Source organism: Gadus chalcogrammus, chromosome 6, assembly GCF_026213295.1.
Source record: "Gadus chalcogrammus isolate NIFS_2021 chromosome 6, NIFS_Gcha_1.0, whole genome shotgun sequence".
Lineage (NCBI taxonomy): Eukaryota > Metazoa > Chordata > Actinopteri > Gadiformes > Gadidae > Gadus > Gadus chalcogrammus.
Genome location: NC_079417.1, coordinates 14,626,797 through 14,648,884, shown reverse-complemented (window position 1 = coordinate 14,648,884; position 22,088 = coordinate 14,626,797). Strand labels below are relative to the sequence as shown.

Below are 22,088 nucleotides of genomic sequence, written 5' to 3'. Positions count from 1 at the left end.
ATATTGAACTCATCACTCAATTCTTGTGATGTATTGTGTACACATGGATGCAAGTATTGATTTTAGGTTTGATTTTTAATTTGTACCCAATGATTGCTTTAGACTTGTTACTGTACACGTATGACTTGCGAAAGAAAAAGGGCTTAAAATGCAATGTTTAAACCCACATATATATATTTGTTTTTTCATATTACTATGTCGCTTTTGTTTCAATCAGAAATCTGAAAGCCCCTATCTTGGAGCCGTGTGTGTGTCACATTTACTGCGTGAAATGACTGCGTACACCACCACATGAGCTGTGCCAGGAAGGGAGAAATCCACCTGGAATCTGACTAGGGTTAGAGAGAGAGAGGGTATTTTCCAGTGCTGTTTGGATGAGTGAGCACACTAAATCTTATTCTATGATTTTGGGTTTGTTTTCTTAAAACATATGGTTGAGCGAGAACAATATGCTACAACATTGTCTTTGTATTCATTCAAAAGTTGAATGATACTCTATAATACTTTAGAGCGCAATAAAAAGGGACACATTATTTGTTTATCCAGGAAATGATCAGCGGAAACTGGCTCTGGTGTCGGTGTGGAGGAGATAACTGTGGTTTACTAAGTGAGGGATTGGGAGAAGAACAAATGTACTTTGTGTATTTTAAGAGCCCCACAAACCACCATCCCACAAGCGCCCATCCCTTCTTCTCCTCCTCCTTCCCTCCCATCCATCCCCTCCTACCTAAGGGGTAGAAAGATGAAATCCAACAGGAAATAGACCTTGACATGTTTGGGCGCCTAAGGTAAAGCAAAGTCCACAGTGCACCGATCCATGCATAATTGACCCAGAATATGATTGTAAGTCAATTAAAATATACATGCTGCAGTCAATACTATGTGCATTCTATCTAGTTTACGCCACACACACACACAAGATACAACAGCGTAAACATCGATGTGAGGCTACAGACCAACAGGGCCAGTGCGTCTCTATAATTGTGAGGTGATAAAAGCACATCTTAGTATAATTGGACCAAATTAGAAGCCGCCGAGTCCATTTAATGTCAGGTTAAACAGTGGCACGGAGTCAGAGGCCTCTGTCTGAGTTAATGGCATTTTCAATAAGATATGACACAGAAATATCACACCGAGAATCCATGTGTGCCACGTAGCTGGAAGGATCTCACCCCCAGTGACATGCCATGCTCCTTATAATCATGGGCAGCTACAAACACCTGATGCAAGACTAATCACACCGCTTAATCACACTCACTAGGCGGTGAAATTGAATTGCTGAACAGGAGATAATGATTATTTACACTGGGTTTAGAAGAAGAAATATATATCCTGCCTCTCCCTCTGCACCTGGTGTGTGTGTGTGTGTAATACTGGGTTCTGAAATTAATGAGACAGACAGTTGTGATATTGCGAGCCTGAAAGGAATATAATTATTACTGATATAAGTTATAATATTGTTGCTGCAGTTAAACACCCCCATTTTGTTCTTCCTCACATCCAATAATCAAAAGCACCCTTGCTAATCCAATAATATGCAACACAAAGCAGTAGATTGCTGTCCTTTGATTACACATACTAAACAAATAGACAAACACAGACTCAAACCGTTGCATTTTGAATGTGAGCAGAGCAGAGTGCCTACTTCACTGTGTACGACATGTTGGCAGTTAATTCCACCAACAGGTTGGCAGATGAATTGGAAGGATGGGAGAAGATGTCAGTATAGTGTCGTAGATACCGAATGGGAATCAAACCCCCAACCCTGGCCACGTTAATGGCGTACTCTATCTGTCCTATCTCCATCCATCACTGGAGGTCACTTTGGATAAAAGCGTCTGCTATGACTGCATGAAGACCTCTGCCGTGATAGTAAATAATAAGCCAGATATAATACCTTTTATCAGATATAAAGGTAATGGTTAATATTGGTATGCCCTGAACAGCGCATAATGAAGTACAGTCTGTATAAATGGTTATTAGAGGCTGTGTGCATGAAGTCCTCAAAAGAAAGATATCTGTAATGGAAGTGAGCCAAGACCCAGTATTCATTCTGCCATCTATCTTATCTTCCAGCCCTCCCCACCTATCCTCTCCTTCACACTTCATTAAGCTTTTACACACGCCATCCTTCTATCTGTATTTATTCCTGCGTCTATTTAACCTCACACCTCCACCCCTTACTACTCTCTAATTATTCTGTCGCAGACTTTATCTTATTGGTTACCTACACAGAATGCAGCAAAGCAATTACTTAGAAACAGGGAGTTAAATTGCAGCACCTTACTGCCTTTAGGCGTCCTGTAACGAGATTTTTTTTTAAAGTTCACCAAACAAGTAAAACATCCCGATCACCAGGGGGAACCCCTTTTCCTGTTCTTTTATAACAGAAAGACCTGTCTCTGGTTGTCCTGCTCTTTCTCTCCTTCCCCCTTAGCGCGACGCTGGTCTACCAGCCTGTTTCTCCGTCTCTCCGTAGGGGGTCCAAATTGCTGATCAAGATGTGTTCTCGGAAGGAGACGAGGCGGGCATCTAGCCATGCTTCAATCTCTCCCTCATCACATTTGCTTGGCCACAGTCACATCCGCGTGGCCATGGCAACGCTCATGGCGACGCTCATAAGGTGACTCATGACTATTCATCAGCGCTGCGGGCTGATTGGGCAAGCCTGCAAGGGCGGCACATATTCATCAAGGTGACTTGCGTCCCCTCGCTCTACCACTATAAGACCCCCTCAGGATAATTAAGGAGTTCTTCGGCTCCTGTATTCCCCCCCCCCCCCCCCCCCCCTCGCAGTTCACTTTGTTTCAACCTTGTCCCGTCTATTTCCCCCTCTTCTCTTCTCTCTAATTACTGGTGACCCTTGATACCTCACCTGCCCCCCTCATCATGGGCAACCTGCCCTTCATCGCCCCCTTCCTTCTCTCCTCTGCTCACCCTCCCTTGAGGGTGGCTTTGCTCTCCAACTGTCGTATCCACTCAAGACCAGTGGCTGCATTTGATTATTTATAAATGTGGACATTCGAAGTGAGTACTCGCTTTCTTTCGTTCTGTCTCACATCTGCCCACGTGGCATCCTTCTGGAAAACCTATGAATAATATACAGAGGCCTTACATATAACAGCATTCTATGAATCAGTTTGTAAACAAAAGACAGATGGATCTTTGAGGACACGGGTGAATTCTACAGAGGGATTACCTCTCTGTCCTTCATTTTGACGGATACACATACATTTGAATTGGGGTTCAAGGTCAGCAGTTACCATGGTAATCCATGACATCTATGCACAGGATGCCAACGGCTCTATGTGGCAGTATCTCTAATGTAATATCAGCGGTGCTATTATAGAAGTGACCTCTACACACGATTATACAATAGGAGAGACACACCATGCCCAGGATATGACAGGCTTATCCCCCACACCAGAGCCAGGGTGAACCCCCTCCCTTCAGCCCTATGGTGGCTCCAGTCCATGCCTGGGTCAAGCCTGTCATCAACATCATCATTCCTCTTCATCCCCTATGGGACATAAGGCTTCAACGAGCACTCTCCATTGCATTCGGTCCCCGGCTTTGGGACAAGCCCGTGAGGACCCTTTACTCAAAGCATCAGAGAAGCTAGAGATATAAAATGAAATCATGCACTGTTGTTGTATGTACATATTTATTTGATCTTCCATAACTGTCATTCAATTAGGATAAGGAACTGATGTCTGGGAAGGCGAAGTGTTGTTTACTGCTGGTAAGGTGTTTATTGCACTGACAGCAACAGCGAAGGAAGGTTGTGCGCCAGATAATAGTTTGCCGCCACAGCCACCCACGCTAACTTCCGACGATACTAAATGTGTCGGAGCGCAGATAAGCCCGCCACACATAGGGTTTTTGTAAAATATTAACACCCAAAAGAACCAATGTCCTTGTTATGCAAAGCTATTCAAGGTGATTGGTTTTAGTCCTTAGGGCAGGCAGATACAACTAATTCTAGCCCTGTATAAGATGCACAAAATAAAATGTATGAATAAGTCAACAGTTTTTTTTAATACTTTTTGCAAGCCCCAAAATCATCTTGGTACATAATTGTTATTTTTCATGAAAAAATATTTAGTACCGCCTTTCTTTGACGTAAATCAGCACCGTTATTTATATCCAAGTGACACATGCAATACATTTTACATGCAATCACACTGAGGCATTCAAATGAGGATGACCATATGATTGGGCTGTGATTCACTAACCAGGTGGGCTGTGAGAAGATATAGCCTACATAATCACTGTGCTGAAGATTTGGGCAGTAATCAAAAGTATTACCGTACTACTTTTTTTTCCTTCCCATTTCATACATTATTCATCAGGATAAGAAATCCAACACGGAATCAATAAGCAGGGTGAGATAATCAACCAATTAATTAAATACAATTTATTGATTTATGGTTTAGATTGAGCATTTAAATAAATTGATTCGCCGCATCTGTGTCTTCTGTGCTTTACTTTGATGACTCACACACACAAACAAGACTAATTTGTTGCGTTTTTTTTTCCTCTTTATTCTCACAGCACCTGAGTGATGTGTGATTTGTGATGTGTGCGGTGTGACATCATCGATGCACTACCTCCCTTGGATTAAGGGTTTCTTTGGGGGTTTCTAGCCAATTAAATCTCTTGCTGCTTGGGTGTGTGTGTTCTGTTGGTTTGGTTCCAACAATCTTTTCTTCTTGCGAAAAATAATAGATGTCTGAGAACCATTCCCTATGATTGTAGACACTCTTACTACGTGTTACCTTACAACAGTGGAGGCTGGACATGGTACATGTATAGAATACACATTGGGGATTCTATACATGTATGACTTTAAGTGCTGCAAGTTTCCAAGTTTCATACTTCCACTGTATATGAATGCATTAAGGCCGTAGGAATTGAGTGGGTTCCATTTTGTTTTTGTTTATTGTTTGTTTCTAGCTTAAGGGGGCCAAAAGAAAACAGAATAGACACGAGACTTATAACCAACTGAAATTAATATTCATTAGCAAGCTAGTACCTTTGCCATTTCAAAATCTATACATACATTCATAAATAAAATGCTATTACAAGAGCAGGACATTTCCGGGGACATCTCCAGCTGGGGACATGCATACCCTTAGCTTTGTGTTAACAGAACAGTGCCACAACACAACAAGTGAATAGAAACTTGGCTTTGTGCTAACAGGATAGCGCTACAGCATAACAAGAGAGTAGAAATTTAACGTAATGCTAACAGAACAGAGCTACAGGACAAACAGTGCATACAAACGTATCATCATCCTAACAGAACAGAGCTTCAGGACAACAAGTGCAGAGAAACTTAGCGTCATGCTAACAGAACAGAGCTAAGGAACAACATGACACATACATGGTGTTCTGGGCTAGCTGACACAGGCATCTACTTACACTGTCCCTTTGGCTGTCGTCCACAGACCGCTCATTATTTTGCATGGTCCACTTCCTTTTGCAGACCGGCGGCCTTCAGACTCAGTGTAAACCAAAACCAGGGCTATAGAAACAATAAGACAAGACACACATTAGGGCTGTCAGTTCTAGACTCAGACGAAGTGCTAAAAATGTGTTCAAATGGTATCTGTGGTTAATAGACGACACTGATCGGTATAGGCGATGTAATCTGATAGATTTAGGTAATCAGAAAAAACATAAGTTTACTGAAAGAACTAAAACCTTTGACTACACTGTGTGTGTGTGTGTGTGTGTGTGTGTGTGTGTGCGTGTGCGTGTGTGTGTGTGTGTGTGTGTGTGTGTGTGTGTGTGTGTGTGCGTGTGCGTGTGGGTGTGTGTGTGGGTGTCAGAGGGAGTGTGTGTGTGTACGCGTGTGTTTCTCTGTTTGTGTGCTATTAGAATGCATTAGAGGAGGAGGTAAAGGTCAGTGAATCATCAACCAGAGTTATAAAGCCCTGCTGCGTTTATCTGGCCTAATAATTACCTCTAGTGTCCACCTGTTGCACACACAGTCCGCCCATCTTCTTTCTCCCTCTCTCCATCTCAAAACCCCCCTCTCTTCCTCAACCCCTCTCCTGTCTTTTTTCCGCTCTCGACAACTTCATCCACACACACGCACACACACACATTTTTGTCACAGATGTCACACAGTGCGGAGCCCATTTCTGTTCTACATTAGAGAGCCTGGTCATTTTGTTCCGGACATGCTTTTACCTTTATCCACCATGCACCCTGAAAGTAAGCAGATGGCTCGGATAATCCTCTCCACCCGGTTCCCATCTTTCCCTCAACACTTCTCTCCTGTTCCCCCTTGATCTAGGTAGAGACGGACACAGAGATGTGTGGCTGGAAGCTGTCCAGCCACAATCTGGGCCGGTAGTAATGCTTTAGGACTCTGTACTTTAGCTGTACCCCCTGGCTAGCCAACCACTTTATAAGCCCCTTGTAAAGTAACCCGAATGTCCAGCTGCCATCAAGCTATATAAATCTGCCCCTTTAATGCATTACAAACATGCGTAGTACCTCCCATTCTCTATATCTGTCTCTTCAAACAGTCTGCAGATGGTGGATGGTGGAATGAGAGAGCATGCACCCAAGCTGCACATAAGAGAGGAGAAGAGGAGAAGAGGAAAGGAAAGGAGAGGAGGTGAAAGGGTGAGAGGAGTGAAGAGATGTGAGGAAAGGAAAAGAGAGAAGGGGATGTGAGGAGAGGGGAGGGGAGGAGATAAGAGAAGAAAGGAAAGGAGACAGGAGAAGGGAGGAGAGGAAGGGAGAGGTTTGGAGACTAGAGAAGAGATGAGGAGGAGTGGAGAAAAGAGGGGAAAGCAGTGAGAGAGGAGGGGAGAAGAGAGGAAAGGAAAGCAGAGAAGGTGAGAGCAGAGGTGGAGAGGAGGGGAGAGAACAGAGAAAGGCGAGGAAGGGAGAGGAGAGAGCGGAGGGCGGGACAAGGGAGGAATTGACAGCGGAGGAGAAAAGAACAGGACCAAGCAGAGGAGAAGAGAGGGGAGGGTAGAGGAGGAGAGGGGGAAGGATGAAACAAGAGAGGAGATGAGGGGAAGAGAGATAGGGGGAGAGAAGAGAGAAAGGGAGAGAAAAGGAGAGGTGAAGTGAGGAGTGGACAGGACTTGAGGAGAGGGGAAACGAGATGGGAGAGAAAGAACGTTCATGATGGGTCTTGGCCTGGTTCTATTACTGTGAGCTAGATAAACAGCCCCTCTGATGAGCCCTCTCGGAAGCCAGGGGAACTTTGGGGGAATACACCGCATATACTTTAAATATACAACCACTTGGTCTGAAAACACCACCACCTCTTACCCTCCTTGAAAAAACAAACAAGGCTCAGTCTATTTGTTTGTCTAACCCAACAGTATCAAGAGCTATGAGAAACTGAAAAGTATAAAAACAAGTGGGCAAGTCTGTTGACGCCATATTACCTATTTTCTGTTGGAATAAGCAACATCTATAGATATTATCTTTAAATTCTCGAAAATTGTCGTTACAATGTATGTGTATGGGCCAGTACCAGGGATCCAATGGCATCAGTTTCTCCAATACATCCATCAACCACCAACAACTCAGTTCATGCAATACCCTCGGAGCTATAGTACTTTGTGTTATCCAACTACAATAGACTTCCATTCATGATAACATTGAGATACAATGAACCCAAATGCATGGCACTGTTATTCATTGCAAAACTTGCAGAAGGTCTCATATCTGTTGCAAATAATGAAAGGCTGTCTGGTATCTGATGCTAAAAAGTCACTCGACCATGCATTCGCGTTGCATGTGCAATACAGTACAGGGTTTTCCCATTGTACAACGTTAACAGGAGCACTAGAGTAGGCATCAGTTGAGGTAGTTTTAAAAAACAGAGCAGGGATTAGATGGTGTGTGAGTAGAGCTTTTCTGGTGTTAGAGAGTATTCAGCACAGTGGGACTACACTGATTACTTATTGACTGCACTTTGCCACTGAGTGGCGTCTGGAGGGAGCTGTCGTACCTCACCTCGCTTCACAAGGTCGTTAAGTGACCTTTCCTGGACTGATGGTTCTGTTAGAGCCTGAAGGCCCCATGTGTTACCAAAACAATCTCTCTGAGCTCCTAGCATGTTGATAGATGAATAACTAAATCCAAGCAGAATGTAAGGATTCATGCTTATGGTTAGTTTGAAATCTCCTATGGAGAACAATCCAAATGACATTTCTACGGCACATATCCCCACAGGCAGATATTCATTTAAATTCATTGATTCAGTAAGGAAGGAACATGGCTTAAAGCAAAATGTGGTAGGAGGGGAAAAGGAAAGAAATTGGGATGTCACTATTTACTTTAATTTGGTATTGAGGATTTTGTTTTGAAATGCAAATACCGCAGCTAGTAACCGAGCATGCTGTTCGCTACAGATTTGAGTCCACAACAAAAAAAGCACTTTATGTCAGCAATGTTTTTGTTTCCTGGTGACTCACAGAGCTTTCATTTTTTTTGTGCAAGAGCATAACAGTATTACATTGGGAGAAAAAACTAGTGAGCTACCACATACACACACACAGCATGACCAGCCACACACAAACACACGCACGCACACACACACACACACACACACACACACACACACACACACACACACACACACACACACACACACACACACACACACACACACACACACACACACACACACACACACACACACACTCACATACACACACACACACACACACACAAACACATAACCCGAATACAAACAAACACACATCATTTCAAATGTAAGCATATCTGACATTTGTTATTCAAAGTACTATTTACTTATTAGATTGAATCAGGCTGCTATGGTGTGGTGAAGGGGAGATTATTTTTTTAGTGTGCGTGTGTGTGTGTGTGTTTGGTTGCGTGTGCGTGTGCGTATGCGTGTGTGTGTGCGTGCGCGTGTGTGTGTGTGTGTGTGTGTGTGTGTGTGTGTGTGTGTGGAGGTGAGCTCCCAGCTCAGCACCAGGGGGCTGATTTGTCAGACCTAGGCTCTGGCATAAATACAGCTGAACATGAAGCAAGAAAAGAGAGACCTGCAGACTCTAGCCCCTTTCATTTTTATTCCTGCCTCTGTCCTGTTTGTTAGGTTAATCTTTCATCATCTTTTTTTCAATCAACTCCCTGCTAGGGATAACCATGACATTTCATCACATTAGCCAAGTGGGCAAGAAGGAGGCGAGATATGGCTCCATCTCAGACTTGAAGCAGCAGGTCATGGCAGCATAATGCGCTTTACATCTCCTTGGTATAACGCCTTTCTGCTCCTGTTGTCTGGCTCTCACGCTGCCGCCTTATTGAATAATGGCTGAAAGCATCTGGGCCCCTTTATTATAACCGTCCAATCAGCCGAGAGGAGCATGGTCACCTCGTTAGAGTGCTCATCTTCTTTTGATTTGTTTTGTTTGTCTTTGTTTGTCTTTGTTTGTCCAGGTAGTGTGGTGAATCAAGCCAATCAAGGCAATTTTGAGTCTAGAGGAGTTTACATGTCCATCGAGAGAGAGAAGCTGGAGAGATGGGATTAACATAGCCTTGATGAGAAGCACAGAAATAACAAACGCGGCAAAATGAATTACAATCGCCAAATATACAATCCCCAAGACTGAAGGCAGATCCAATTATCCATTTTAAGATTCAAATTATAATCAAGAAACTCTATAATCTACCTTTTTTCCCACTAACCCTACTTGCTTAGACAGCAATGAGGTGGTAATTCCTTCGTGAATGACTCCAATAACCTCTAAAATAAATGTGTCCTCATCAATTCGTTTTCATTTCCCCATGGCCCTTCCCACACACAGAATCTCCCAACTCATGGGATTCCTTTACTTTAGTGGCACAAAGGAAATTATCATTCTATTGACTCCACAATAATTCTCCATTGATTGAGGTCATGTGATAACTGCCACAGCCGTTGTGGGTCAGATAACGTGTACGCATGAATACACAGACGCAGCCAGCCGTCCCCTGACACGGTGGTCTGATGTGAAGCAAGGACCTCTGACATACAATACAGTGGTAGCACCTCCAAGTGGCGTTTTAGCGCCAGTATAACAACACAAAGCAGGACGGTTTGGAGGCTAAAATTTGGACCTGGACACCTACAACCAGGTTGACTATATTTATCCAGCCATGATTTGGGATGGATATGTGGTTTGACGGCAGATGATGATATCTTGTTTGAAATGGTTGAGGCCTTTGTTTCCGATGTGACGTCATCAAAGCAGACTTGTTTTTGTTTGGATTTCATGATGTTTGGCTGACCATGCGCCGTCCTTCACACCCCCTGGCTGCCAAAACAATCTTCCTCTCCATGCATCACATAAATCTAACCACAGCGGGGGTGTCGGCCGCTGCAATGGCATCAAACACGTGTACACAGACACACACACACACACACACACACACACACACACACACACACACACACACACACACACACACACACACACACACACACACACACACACAGCACAATCCACACCACGCCCAAATTCAACTAGCTTCAAAGAAATGCTCGCTATACCAGCAACCCAGGCACATACATGTTGCACACACACACACACACTCGCTATATCAGCAGCCTGGGCACATACATGTTGCACACCCACACACACTCACTATACCAGCAGCCTGGGCAAATACATGTTGCAAACACACCCACACACACTCGCTATACCATCTACCTAGTAGGCACATACATGTTGCACACACAGAAACAAACACAGAATAACTCACTGTGTATGTGTCGAATAAATGATAGATGCAACCGTCATGTCTTCATATTTCCCAGCTTCTACGTCTCTAGCTTTGTTCTGTACTCAGTGCCAAGCACGTTATAATACAACCTTAAGACGGAATCACAAGTCCAAACTCATGTCAGGGTGAATAGAGCCGTGAGTCACTGTTATTAAGCCCTTTAATAACATTCCCTATTTCCTCTCTCCTCTTATGCTGCTATTTTGTCCATGATGAGGTTAAGTGTTTAAAGACTTTGTTTACAAATACATTTGAGAACTAAAAATACCTTGACTTTGACTAAATATGAAGGGCCTTTAGCTGAACTATGCAACTGCATAGTTAAGTCCCCTGAGGGATCTCCTTGCTCACTGACGTGGAGCATTTTAGGTCCAACATATATTTTCCCTGGGGCCCGAAGTGTTTCAATTGTATTTTAATTAAAACGAAATATAAAAGGGAATAAACAGCATGGAAGTGGAAAATAAATAAGGTCCTTAAGATTAGAAACAGTTGCAATGCACTCAACATTCTCCTTAAGGATAAGCTATTTTTTGTAACCAAGTCTTTATCTTATGTACCTAAATGGGGCGGAACATGGAGAAAAACACTCAAAAGGCTTAATTTAAAATGTGATTCTAATAAACTAGGATTATATAATCTAATAATCAATTTATAAATCACAATTATTATGCCATGGTTTTCCTGCCCCACATACATATGTTCCTTGTAGGCTTGTTTAGAATGAACAAACTATATCTCTTCATTTGTATTATATGTAAGATATTGTTTATATATATTGTGATTTTGCTTAAAACAATGTAACAAAATAGGTGGCATTCAATGTGGTAAATTATACAATATCATGCAACTCTTTGTATAACCAAAAGATGTCGCCAAAGAGTAGTTCTGATCTGGGTTTCTCTGTCATGTTTCCAATTAAACTAGCACTATTACATACAAATATCTCCACACTACCCCTAGGTAGGTCTTACTCAACCATTCAACATACTGCGTCAAGCTGTTCTTTATGCACAAATATACTTAGTTACAAGGTCGTACAGAAGGCTACCTTTTTCCTATTTTCTTGTTGTTTGTCTAATCTGTCCTTATCTGTGTGTGAACACAGTGCCTCTTCTCCCTTCCCCATGTGTCTCACGTCCCACTGGATGCATTATGCCATCTCTGACCTGAGGCAGTTGCAATCCCCATAGAGCCAGAGTGAGTCACCGTCACATACAAGCCAGCAGACGCATCACACACGCGGCTGCAGCTCTCACATGCTGCATCTCGTCCTCCATATACATCTAATACAGAGTCCGAATTACTGAATAAACGCACTGACGTAACGTTAAATGTCATGGTCCTGAACCCAGCGCTATTGAATTCATACAACACTGCTAATAGTGAAGCTAGTTAGAGGTTGATTGACAGTTTCATTAATAACGGGCCATCGCGCTGCTCCTATTCTATAGGTCAACACAGATCTGGGAAATACAGTTAGCAGTAAAGCAGATAAAACAGATGCCTTAAAGTCTGCTCCACTTCATTACTCTGTTAGATGTAATGCCGCCAACATTAGGAAATGTATGATAAATGTCTTGCAGGGATGCCCTAAAGATCAAAAGGAGGTCAACGTTATAATATACAAGACATTTGAGATTGTATACATTCCATGTGTGCATTTTTTTTTTTTCACATTCATTATGTTAATTATGTCTTGGAACACGAAATACATGGACAAGCAGTAAGCACCCACACATACAAGCGGACAAGCACACACACACGCACACACACGTGCACATGTTCACACGCGTGCGCAGCATCGATATAGAGATTTGTGGAAAAACCCCAGCCTCACACACATACTCCATCACTCCAAATCCTCACACATTGTCCTATCAAAATAGATTACTTCCCATTAGATTATGAAATATAATACACTGTACATATATCTATATATAATCTGTGATCGTCACCATCAACATCATCACATTAAAAATAAAGATTGTGTTCAGCTAGACTTGGACCAATAGGCTTTCAGAATCCCCAATTCTTTGATTGAAAGAGCTCCCTTCCCCTGAGTAAAGCTATACCTGCTTCAGAAGGTCAACCGACAATCCAAGAACAAAAAAAACCAAACATCCCATAGCATATGGAATAACCATGTTATTCTTATATCAACAGAACTAAGGGTGTATGGCCGCATAGATTTAAAAAATTTCCCTGCATTAAAGTTGATACAAACATTGTTACAGTTAAGTATGGTATTTAAAGTACAGCCAGACCAAATACATCCCCTTCTGCCCTGCAATACACAAGGAATTAGGGTCGTAGGTCGCTCGGTCTCCTAACAAAATAGTATGCACACACCAATCTACCCAGAGAGCATGAACATAAATACTGCACTATGTTATGAGTACAACTCAATACAATTATGTCCAACTTTTGTCAACATCCAAATTCCTTTACTATAAATCAACAATTTGGTAAAATTAGAGCCAGGCAACGTCAATGTTCTTGTGGCATTGATGAGCACATATATGTTTAAATGATCCTCACTTGGGACAGTCCGGTGAACAATCTAGAGAATGGTTTACAGTTCTTGTAGGCTGTTGTCCTGAAGAAATGTAAGCACCTTCAGAGCATTTGTTAATGGTGGTGGCAGTTATGGTTGGTTAATCTCTAATCCACTTCGGTGCAGTGTTTTAGAACAATAAAAATATACATAAATATAGTTAATACACAGATTGAATTAGTGTAGAACTGACAGATGGGAAACAATACGATTTGCAGGAGATAAATTGTAAACATTCAATAATTACCAATAAGGCCTTTCAATTCTTACAAATGATATAAACTAAGACAACGTTCTACTTCATGCAATGCATGATGTCACCTTATTTTTTCAAAAAGTATTCATTCACCTTGACACTATAATATTCTTTATTCGTTTATTATATTTAAACAAACAATTAGCAAGAATAATTTAAAATATTACCAAAAATGTAGCCCTCATTCTCAGGATTTATAGATTCCACAAAATGCAACATTCTTCTCAACCACCTAGTCCTCTCCTTCCCCTAGGCCGGGCCTCCTACGAGACCAAGCCTGTATCTGTTAAGTGGTAAAAAGCGTCTCAAATTGATCAGATCACCTGCAGTCGATATTTCTAACACGGAATGACAAGAATGCGAATCAATCGATTCACAACCACCAAACGCTATGACTGCCTTCATCCTGGGAGCATATCGTTACTAGCGTTGGAGTGTTCGATATTGTATGGAAGTCAAATCTGTACCATCGGATTTTGAAAATAAAAAGCCATTGAATTCTAAGTAATGGTATGGACTGCTCACTGTACTCATAAATAGGTTCTTCACAGGTCATAACCATATCCACTATTTTCAAAAACATGCACGCAAGATGGAAGTCATACAACAAAACTGTTTGGATAGGGAAAGGAACTTTCAGAAAAGTCTTTGCAGGTGATGGGATAATGTGTCCATCACTGTCTACTCACGTTAGTATCTCATAGGACGTTGATTTGGCACCATGACATAATCTTTGTGTCTGGCAAGATGGATTCTCATGGGATCGTAATCGTATCCAGCTCAACGTTTGGACACCAATAAAATAATTTATTGAGAGCAATCTGATTGGTCGAAAAAATCGATTTATTTCGAAGAATCAGATCGCTCAAAATATTATTTTTTTTCAACAATTCAGATATCTCGAAATATATATATTTTTTTCAATTTATCTGAACGCTCAAAATAAATTATTCTTTTCTACAAATCACATCGCTCTGAATAAATATTGTTTTTCGAACAATCAGATCACTCAGAAGAAATATTGTTTTTCGACCAATCAGACCGCTCGAAATAAAAATGAAAATTCGACCCATCAGATCGCTCAAAATACACTAATTATTTTGACCGATCAGATTGCTCTAAATATATATTTTTTCTACAAATCAGAATGCTTGGAATAAATATCGTTTTTCGACCAATCAGATCGCTCGAAATAAAACAAAATTCGACCCATCAGATCGCTCGAAATACAATTATTATTTCGACAAATAAGATCGCTCTAAATATATATTTTTCTACAAATCAGATTGCTCGGAATAAATATATTTTTCTACAAATCAGATCGCTCTGAATAAATATTGTTTTTCGACTAATCAGATCGCTTGAAATAAAAATGAAAAGAAAAATTATAAATAATTTTCATGGCTCTCCACGTTAGGGATTCAAGCCTTGTTTTATTGTACACTGTTAAAAGGTTAATGTTGAACGCCTTTAAATACACATTCAAGAATGAGGTTGGATAATAAGCACTATACGTAATCATTCACAGCCTGAACTGTATTGAGACCATTTAATTGCATATGTACCCAATAAATATTTATACTTAAATGAACAGTATTATCGATATGGGCTTTCAGTAATTTTCTTTGGCAACGACTATAAAATAACAAATCATTCCATGTTAAGAAAGATTAAACCCAAACCGTGTCAGTACATAGTGCAATATGGGAGATTCAGTCTGTAACCAGACTCACTGCAGAACCTTCAACAGAGGATACAGTTCTCCTGTGCTTTCATGGGGTTAGCGTATAGATATCACAATATTAGACACTTTGAAAGGCCTCATAACACCAAGATCATCAAATCTGTGGTTCTGCCAAAAGATCAACACCAACCGGGATTAAAAAGTATGATTGGCTTACGTTAAACGTATTGCTAAGAAGGGTAATCGAGAACGTTTATTTGTGTGTGAATTAACTATGTTTGGAGGTGACCCTTGAACCATGAATAGCCTACCATAGAAAGCATTTCATATGCAGTACACGGAGGGGAATATGGAAATAACATATGCAAATGAACTCCTACATATGTAGGATCTACATCTGATAAAATGGCATAGCCATTAATCAAAATAGTAACATTTCTCCCGGAAGTTCAGGCAAAAAATATTTGTGGCCTGACCATAGGACTTTGTTAGAATCATTAACATTTGTTGTTTATTCAATGCTCTGTCTTTCAAACCAGTGTCTTAAAGCTTCAGACACCCAAACCGAATCAAAAATAAGCAAGTGTATTTCTAATCTCACACTTACTTTTATGTGACTTTCATTCACTTGTAGGCCTATAGCACGATTCACATTTCACACATTAAGCTAAGTGCACTGTGTTTCATGTGTTTATTAAAAATACACCATTTTAAGTGCAACAATAAGGCTTCATGCATGTTACTCTGTCAGGGCTTGAAGGAGACAGATGCTTTTTTCAATGGCAAGCGGGCACACCATCACTCAGGGAGAGGGGTATCCAGGCTTCATCTCAACGTAGGCTTCACCACATTACGCTGCCTTTGCCCTGATGCTGCAAGGGATGCAAGTTCAGTCAACCTTTCTCAAAAGAAAACGCTGGCAGTCCAAACGCATTAGCACAGATTGTTCCTCAGCATCAGGGTTGTTTATGCGAAGAGAATTTAGAGAATTGTTGTTGAGTTAAACCTATGTCGTGTTGGGCTATATGAGGGGGGAAACAGAAAATTATTTGGTTTGCTTGTTTTTGTTTGAGCTATCTAAACAGGTTATGAGGCATTATGTTTGCGAGTGATCACTGAGGAGATAGCATTTGGAATCAACAACTGTTTCTGGTTTTCTGTGTGTGTGTGTGTGTGTGTGTGTGTGTGTGTGTGTGTGTGTGTGTGTGTGTGTGTGTGTGTGTGTGTGTGTGTGTGTGTGTGTGTGTGTGTGTGTGTGTGTGTGTGTGTGTGTGTGACATGGTATGACCTGGTCTAAACATAGAAAGTGTCAACAACTGTTAATGGAAAGTTTAAACTGAGCACAGGAAAACAAAGCATGGGGTTTTGGTTTTATCCAATGCTTTGGTTGCACAGGGTGAGGCTGTGATAACCGAAAAAAGATCAGTGCATACCATCTCTCCCATGAGACGGGGAGAAGGAGAGAAGTCCCCTCTCTCCCTGACCCTCCTCTCCCATTTCCCCTAGCCACCCATCACCGCCAGCCTTCCATCTTCTCCACCTCCTCCACAGCCCCCAGGGCCTCCATCCTCCCATGTCCCTCACCCTTTCATCTCCCCAACCCTCCCATCTCCACCCACCACCTCAACCCCCACCTCCCCCTATCCCCTTCAATGTCCAATCTAGGGAATCTCCACTTTTACACAGTTTCTACTCCTCCATGGTAGGAGAACATGGCCGTGAGAGGTTCTCACAGAGTCCTCTCATGTAACCCATGATGTCAAGTCAACTCTTATCTCACTTCCAAGAAGCAAATGAGTGTCTCAGAAACTTAACTTTTATTTATGAATCTATTTTTAGTTGAAAATCTAATTTGAAGGACTTTTAGAAAGGCCTCCCTATTTGGGATGGCACATTAGTTTATTGGGTTACATACCACCCTCTCTGTCAGCTGTAACACTTGGTTTACACAGCTTAGGAAGGAAACACTGCTGGTGTTGAGGGGAGGCCTTTCTAAAAGTCCTCTCGTTCTCATTTTCGCTTACTCTCTTTCTCTTTTACTTATACTCTCTCTCTCTCTCTCTCTCGATCTCTCTCTTGCCTTATCTTCTCCCCTCGATCTTTCCCCTCTTTCTACTTAAAATCTCCTCCTACATACTCTATCGCACTGTTCTCTCTCAAAGCTCTCTCTCTCTCTCTCCCCCCCCTCTCCCCCTCTCTCCCTCTCTCCCTCTCTCCCTCTCTCTCTCTCTCTCTCTCTCTCTCTCTCTCTCTCTCTCTCTCTCTCTCTCTCTCTCAATTCGGCCGGAAGTCATTACTCAGTCGTGGAGACAGAGCAGTGAATACACTGATATGTCATCACTGCTTAGTCTGGTACAATGCAGTTAGACAAGGTGTCTGTATTGTAACCTCTTTTCGATTTTTTTAAGTAAGGTGCACCTCGATAACACACAAAAACAGTTGTTTCCTGATACTATCCAGCTGTTCTGAAGGTCTGTGCTTTCTTATGGTTGTATACTATCAGTGTTTTCCCTAAATGCATGGAGTGTCCGCGCCACTGCAAAAAAAAAGAGCAAAGAAATTGCAAAAAAAAAAAAAAATCATATTTGGAAGCTCAATCTGTAAATGTTTCCCCAAAAATCTCACCAGAAGTGAGGCATGCCCCCGGACCCCCCTAGCGTTGCTAGGTTACCAACTCACAGCACTACTGCTACAAAAGAATCTAGGGGAAACACTCATACCATACTGCAGGGAGAGAGAGAAGGGGGGGGGGGGGGGTCAGAGTGTAGGAGAGTGAAACAGAGAGGAAGAGGGGGAGAGAGAGAGCACGCGAGTGAGAGAGAGAGAGAGAGAGAGAGTGAGTGTCCCATTGCATTTGTGTCGTTACCCTGTGCTGTTTAGCTCATGATGTGTCATGGGAGGTCTCAGCTCATTACAGAACCTTCTAAGGATGTGCAACAGAAAGACAAAACATATTCTCCAAAGTAACGGTTGTTCTGAGCAGTTGTTAAAGTCAGACTGCACATTCTTCAACAGATTTGACCTGTTATTTTTGCCAAACATCTGGTGAGTGAGGAACTCTTCTACCTTAGGAACAAATAGTCCCTCATGCCAAAGACACATTCGTGTCACGTTTGTTTAAGTCATCTATATAAAAGCAAAAAATTATTATGCTGGCCGTTTGTATGCATGTGTGTGTGTGTGTGTGTGTGTGTGTGTGTGTGTGTGTGTGTGTGTGTGTGTGTGTGTGTGTGTGTGTGTGTGTGTGTGTGTGTGTGTGTGTGTGTATTGACATTGTTTGTGGCATGAGAGACTGGGTAATACAACTAAAGTTAAAGCTTGAAAGATCATCATCAACATTTAAGACTGAATCATTCTCCTCAGAGTCTCCACAGACAGGAAGTGCCTTGACTACATGGACGTCTTATTCTTGTTTCATGAGAACGGGTACTGCAGAAAAAAGTGCAAAGACAATAACTACATAGCATAACTATGTTTGTTTTTGTGTGTGTGTGTGTGTGTGTGTGTGTGTGTGTGTGTGTGTGTGTGTGTGTGTGTGTGTGTGTGTGTGTGTGTGTGTGTGTGTTTATGAAATGTATGATGCCTTACGGCCTTACGTGCAATAGGCTTTGACTGTCTTAGTATATCTGGCCAGAAAAGCCCTGAGAAAACAAACAACTCCTTTATTACAGTAATGAATATGCTTTGAGAAGCAAGTTCCATGTCTTTTTTTTCCAATAACCTAGTTGTCATGAAATGGCAAGAATGGCTCAGGGAAATCTTTGACATTAGATATTGTTGGCTACAGAAGATGTTGCATTGGACCTGTGTCTAACCTCTGGCCAAATCCCAGAGCTCCATATAAACCTCGACAGCTCTCCTTCACAACACTGTGCCTCATTATAACCTTTTTGTTGTCGTTTGTCTAAGCCTCATAGTTTTGGCCTGATGGGAAATATACAACCAGCCAGACACACACAAACACACGCACAAGCACAGACACATGCACACGCACATTCACATTCACGCATACACAGACAAAACCATGGCAATAGAAACCATAGCCGAGAAAAAACTCTTGATTCAGTAATCTCTAAAAATGAAGTAATGGTGCAGAGGTGATAAATACATTATTATTAAGCGTCTGGTTGTTGCATGCAGGTTCATAAAAAGGTCACAGGGGAGTAGTTATGAAATACAGGGAGAGCTTAGTTCATCACGCATGCACACACATTCACAAACACAAACACAAACACAAACACAAACACAAACACACACACACACACACACACACACACACACACACACACACACACACACACACACACACACACACACACACACACAAAAGGCCCCAGCAGGGATTTTTTTGGAAGACAAATGCTGATGCTACACACGAGGAGCAGTGCAGGTGGTTGTTAGAGAGAGAGAGAGGGAGACAAAGACAGACAGAGAGAGACAGACAGAGACAGAGAGACAGACAGAGACCGATATATATATATATAGAGAGAGAGAGAGAGAGAGAGAGAGACCAGAGAGAGAAAAAGAGAGAGAGAGCAGAGTAAGACTAACTCTGCTGGGTTTTCATTCACACACACCGGCAACCATTCACAAAACATACTTGAACTCCTTCCATCAGCATTAAAAAACCAAAACTCATCGCTCTAGTCCAACACAACACCCCAGGTGATCAACACAAGCATTACATTGACCTTCTCATACCACTGCATTAATGGTAGCGTGTCGGTGCTGACTGGTCGGCGCTGGTGGCAGCCGACATACTGCCAGGCCGCACTGCTGACGCACAGCCAGGCCCAGGTAATGCACAGGTGGAACAATGGCACAAGTGTCTCCATCTTTTTCCTCTCTGGGCCCGGTTGGCCAACCGCCCAGCAGCGGGACATTCGCATGGGAGAGGTCAGGTATGGAGAGAACAATGCTATGTCTGTAGTACTGCTCATGTTGCAGTCGGAATCAGACACAAAGATTGTGGAGCTGAGAGATTGTTTTGTTGTTGTTACTGTTGTTAAGGTTGTGGTTAATAGTGTTTTGAATGAGTGAATTGGGTAGCCATCACAATTGCTACGTTGTTTTTGTGTTGTTGTTTAATCCTTCTATAGGGCATGTAAAGTTGATGTGCCACCGTGTTTTAATGCAATGGTGCATGCTCATGTTATGGGATAGGTGCCTTTGTTGGTCAATAGTTTGTTCCTGCATTAGGGGAGACATTGGTCCCAGGACTTCAGTCCTAGGATCACATTTCTAGGACCCTCGTTTTTTTTATATTTTGAAATACTAATTTCAACTTTCCCCATTATTGGTTTTCAAAATAATAAAAGCTACTTTTATCATTCAAACATGTTACGTTTTCTACAATGGAAAATAATGCCGTGTCTCTTTCGAAGTCTTGGCATGCATATTCAATTCACTGTGTGCCATGTCCTGCGTTTGGTGACTTTGGAAATGAGGAGAGAATTTCCTTAACTAACTGATGGCAAACAGCATTATCCTCATAAAGGGAACAAGGGCAAAGCCCTGTGCTCTGCTGTTATGCATATGGTTTAGTTTAACAAGGGAAACTCTGACACATACACCCCCCCCCCCCCCCACACACACACACACACAGACACACACACTGCCTCACATAAACACATAGGTTCCAGCGCACTGTTTCTGTTTGTCTCTTCTTCAGCATATACACAGAATGGTGGTGTGTGAGATCATCAGCTCTTAATCCCCATTGAGAGCTCAGCTCCAAAGGGCCAAGCTAGCTCTAAGTGATGATTAAGAACTAGTTTCGCCAGGGGCAAGTCAAAGAAAGAGACATAGGATGGTAGTTTAGCCACTAATCAATAGCCGATGCTGTGGCACGTTATTTAGTACTGGTTATTCCATGGACTTCAGTCATTATGACGATGCAATCAATTATTATACAATTATTCAATTAATCGTCATATTGGTCATAATGATAATATTTGTTAAAAAACGTCCTCACTCTATCTTGCATCTCAATCATTGTTTCATGATCTCTGTGATATGTTAGGGGTAAAAAGGCAAGGAATCACACACAAACCCGCACACACACCGGCAGACACACACACACATGATATGACAGGATGTGCTGAGTAACTAGTGAACAGATCATTGTTGGAACCAGAGGCATCACATGCTCTATCAACTTATTTTGTCAAATGTGTTGTGTCTCTTTTCCTCCAAAGTGTGTGTGTGTGTGTGTGTGTGTGTGTGTGTGTGTGTGTGTGTGTGTGTGTGTGTGTGTGTGTGTGTGTGTGTGTGTGTGTGTGTTTGGCAGCAGCACAACTTAGAGCAGTCCTATTTATAGCGAGCTGCCAACGCCAACACCACCACAACCACCAGCGGCAATGCACCCTGGACCCTGCACCCTGCAGCCTGAAAGTCACACCCCGAGATTTCGGGAGGGAGTCCTTGAGCGCCTCTGTCAACATGAGGCATTGCAGTGACAAGTTTGCTGATGAGGTTGGTCACTGTGAAGTCGCAGTGCACCGCTCGCTGCTACAGCTCCTGCCTGCATCCACTGCCTGTGCGTGGGTCCTCTCCTTGCCACACTTAGACATGCATCTACACGTCCTCGAAACCCTGAATTCAAGTGTGTGCATGTGTGTGTGTGTGTGTGTGTGTGTTTGCATGTGTACGTGTGGGCACACACACAGAGCCAAACGCAGATGTATGGACAAACTTGAGGCATTAGTTGTAGTGGTCAAGGTTCCTCCCAGCCGCCGACTGCGTCTCTGTGATGGCTTGTCAGCATCAACAGTTGCTGTACTCCTTGCCGAACACCTTATCCAACAAAAGTGAAGGGGAAC

General features: G+C 42.3%; 1 protein-coding gene across 1 annotated transcript in view; it reads right to left on the bottom strand.

Moving 5' to 3' along the window:
* LOC130384640 (cAMP-specific 3',5'-cyclic phosphodiesterase 4D) overlaps nucleotides 1-22,088 on the bottom strand; it is a 35,092-nt gene that overhangs the window by 12,837 nt on the left and 167 nt on the right. Inside the window, exon 2 of the mRNA XM_056592931.1 lies at nucleotides 5,425-5,527. Within this exon, the coding sequence (XP_056448906.1) occupies nucleotides 5,425-5,469 (45 nt within the window). The 5' untranslated portion in view covers nucleotides 5,470-5,527. The remainder of the gene's footprint in view (nucleotides 1-5,424; nucleotides 5,528-22,088) is intronic.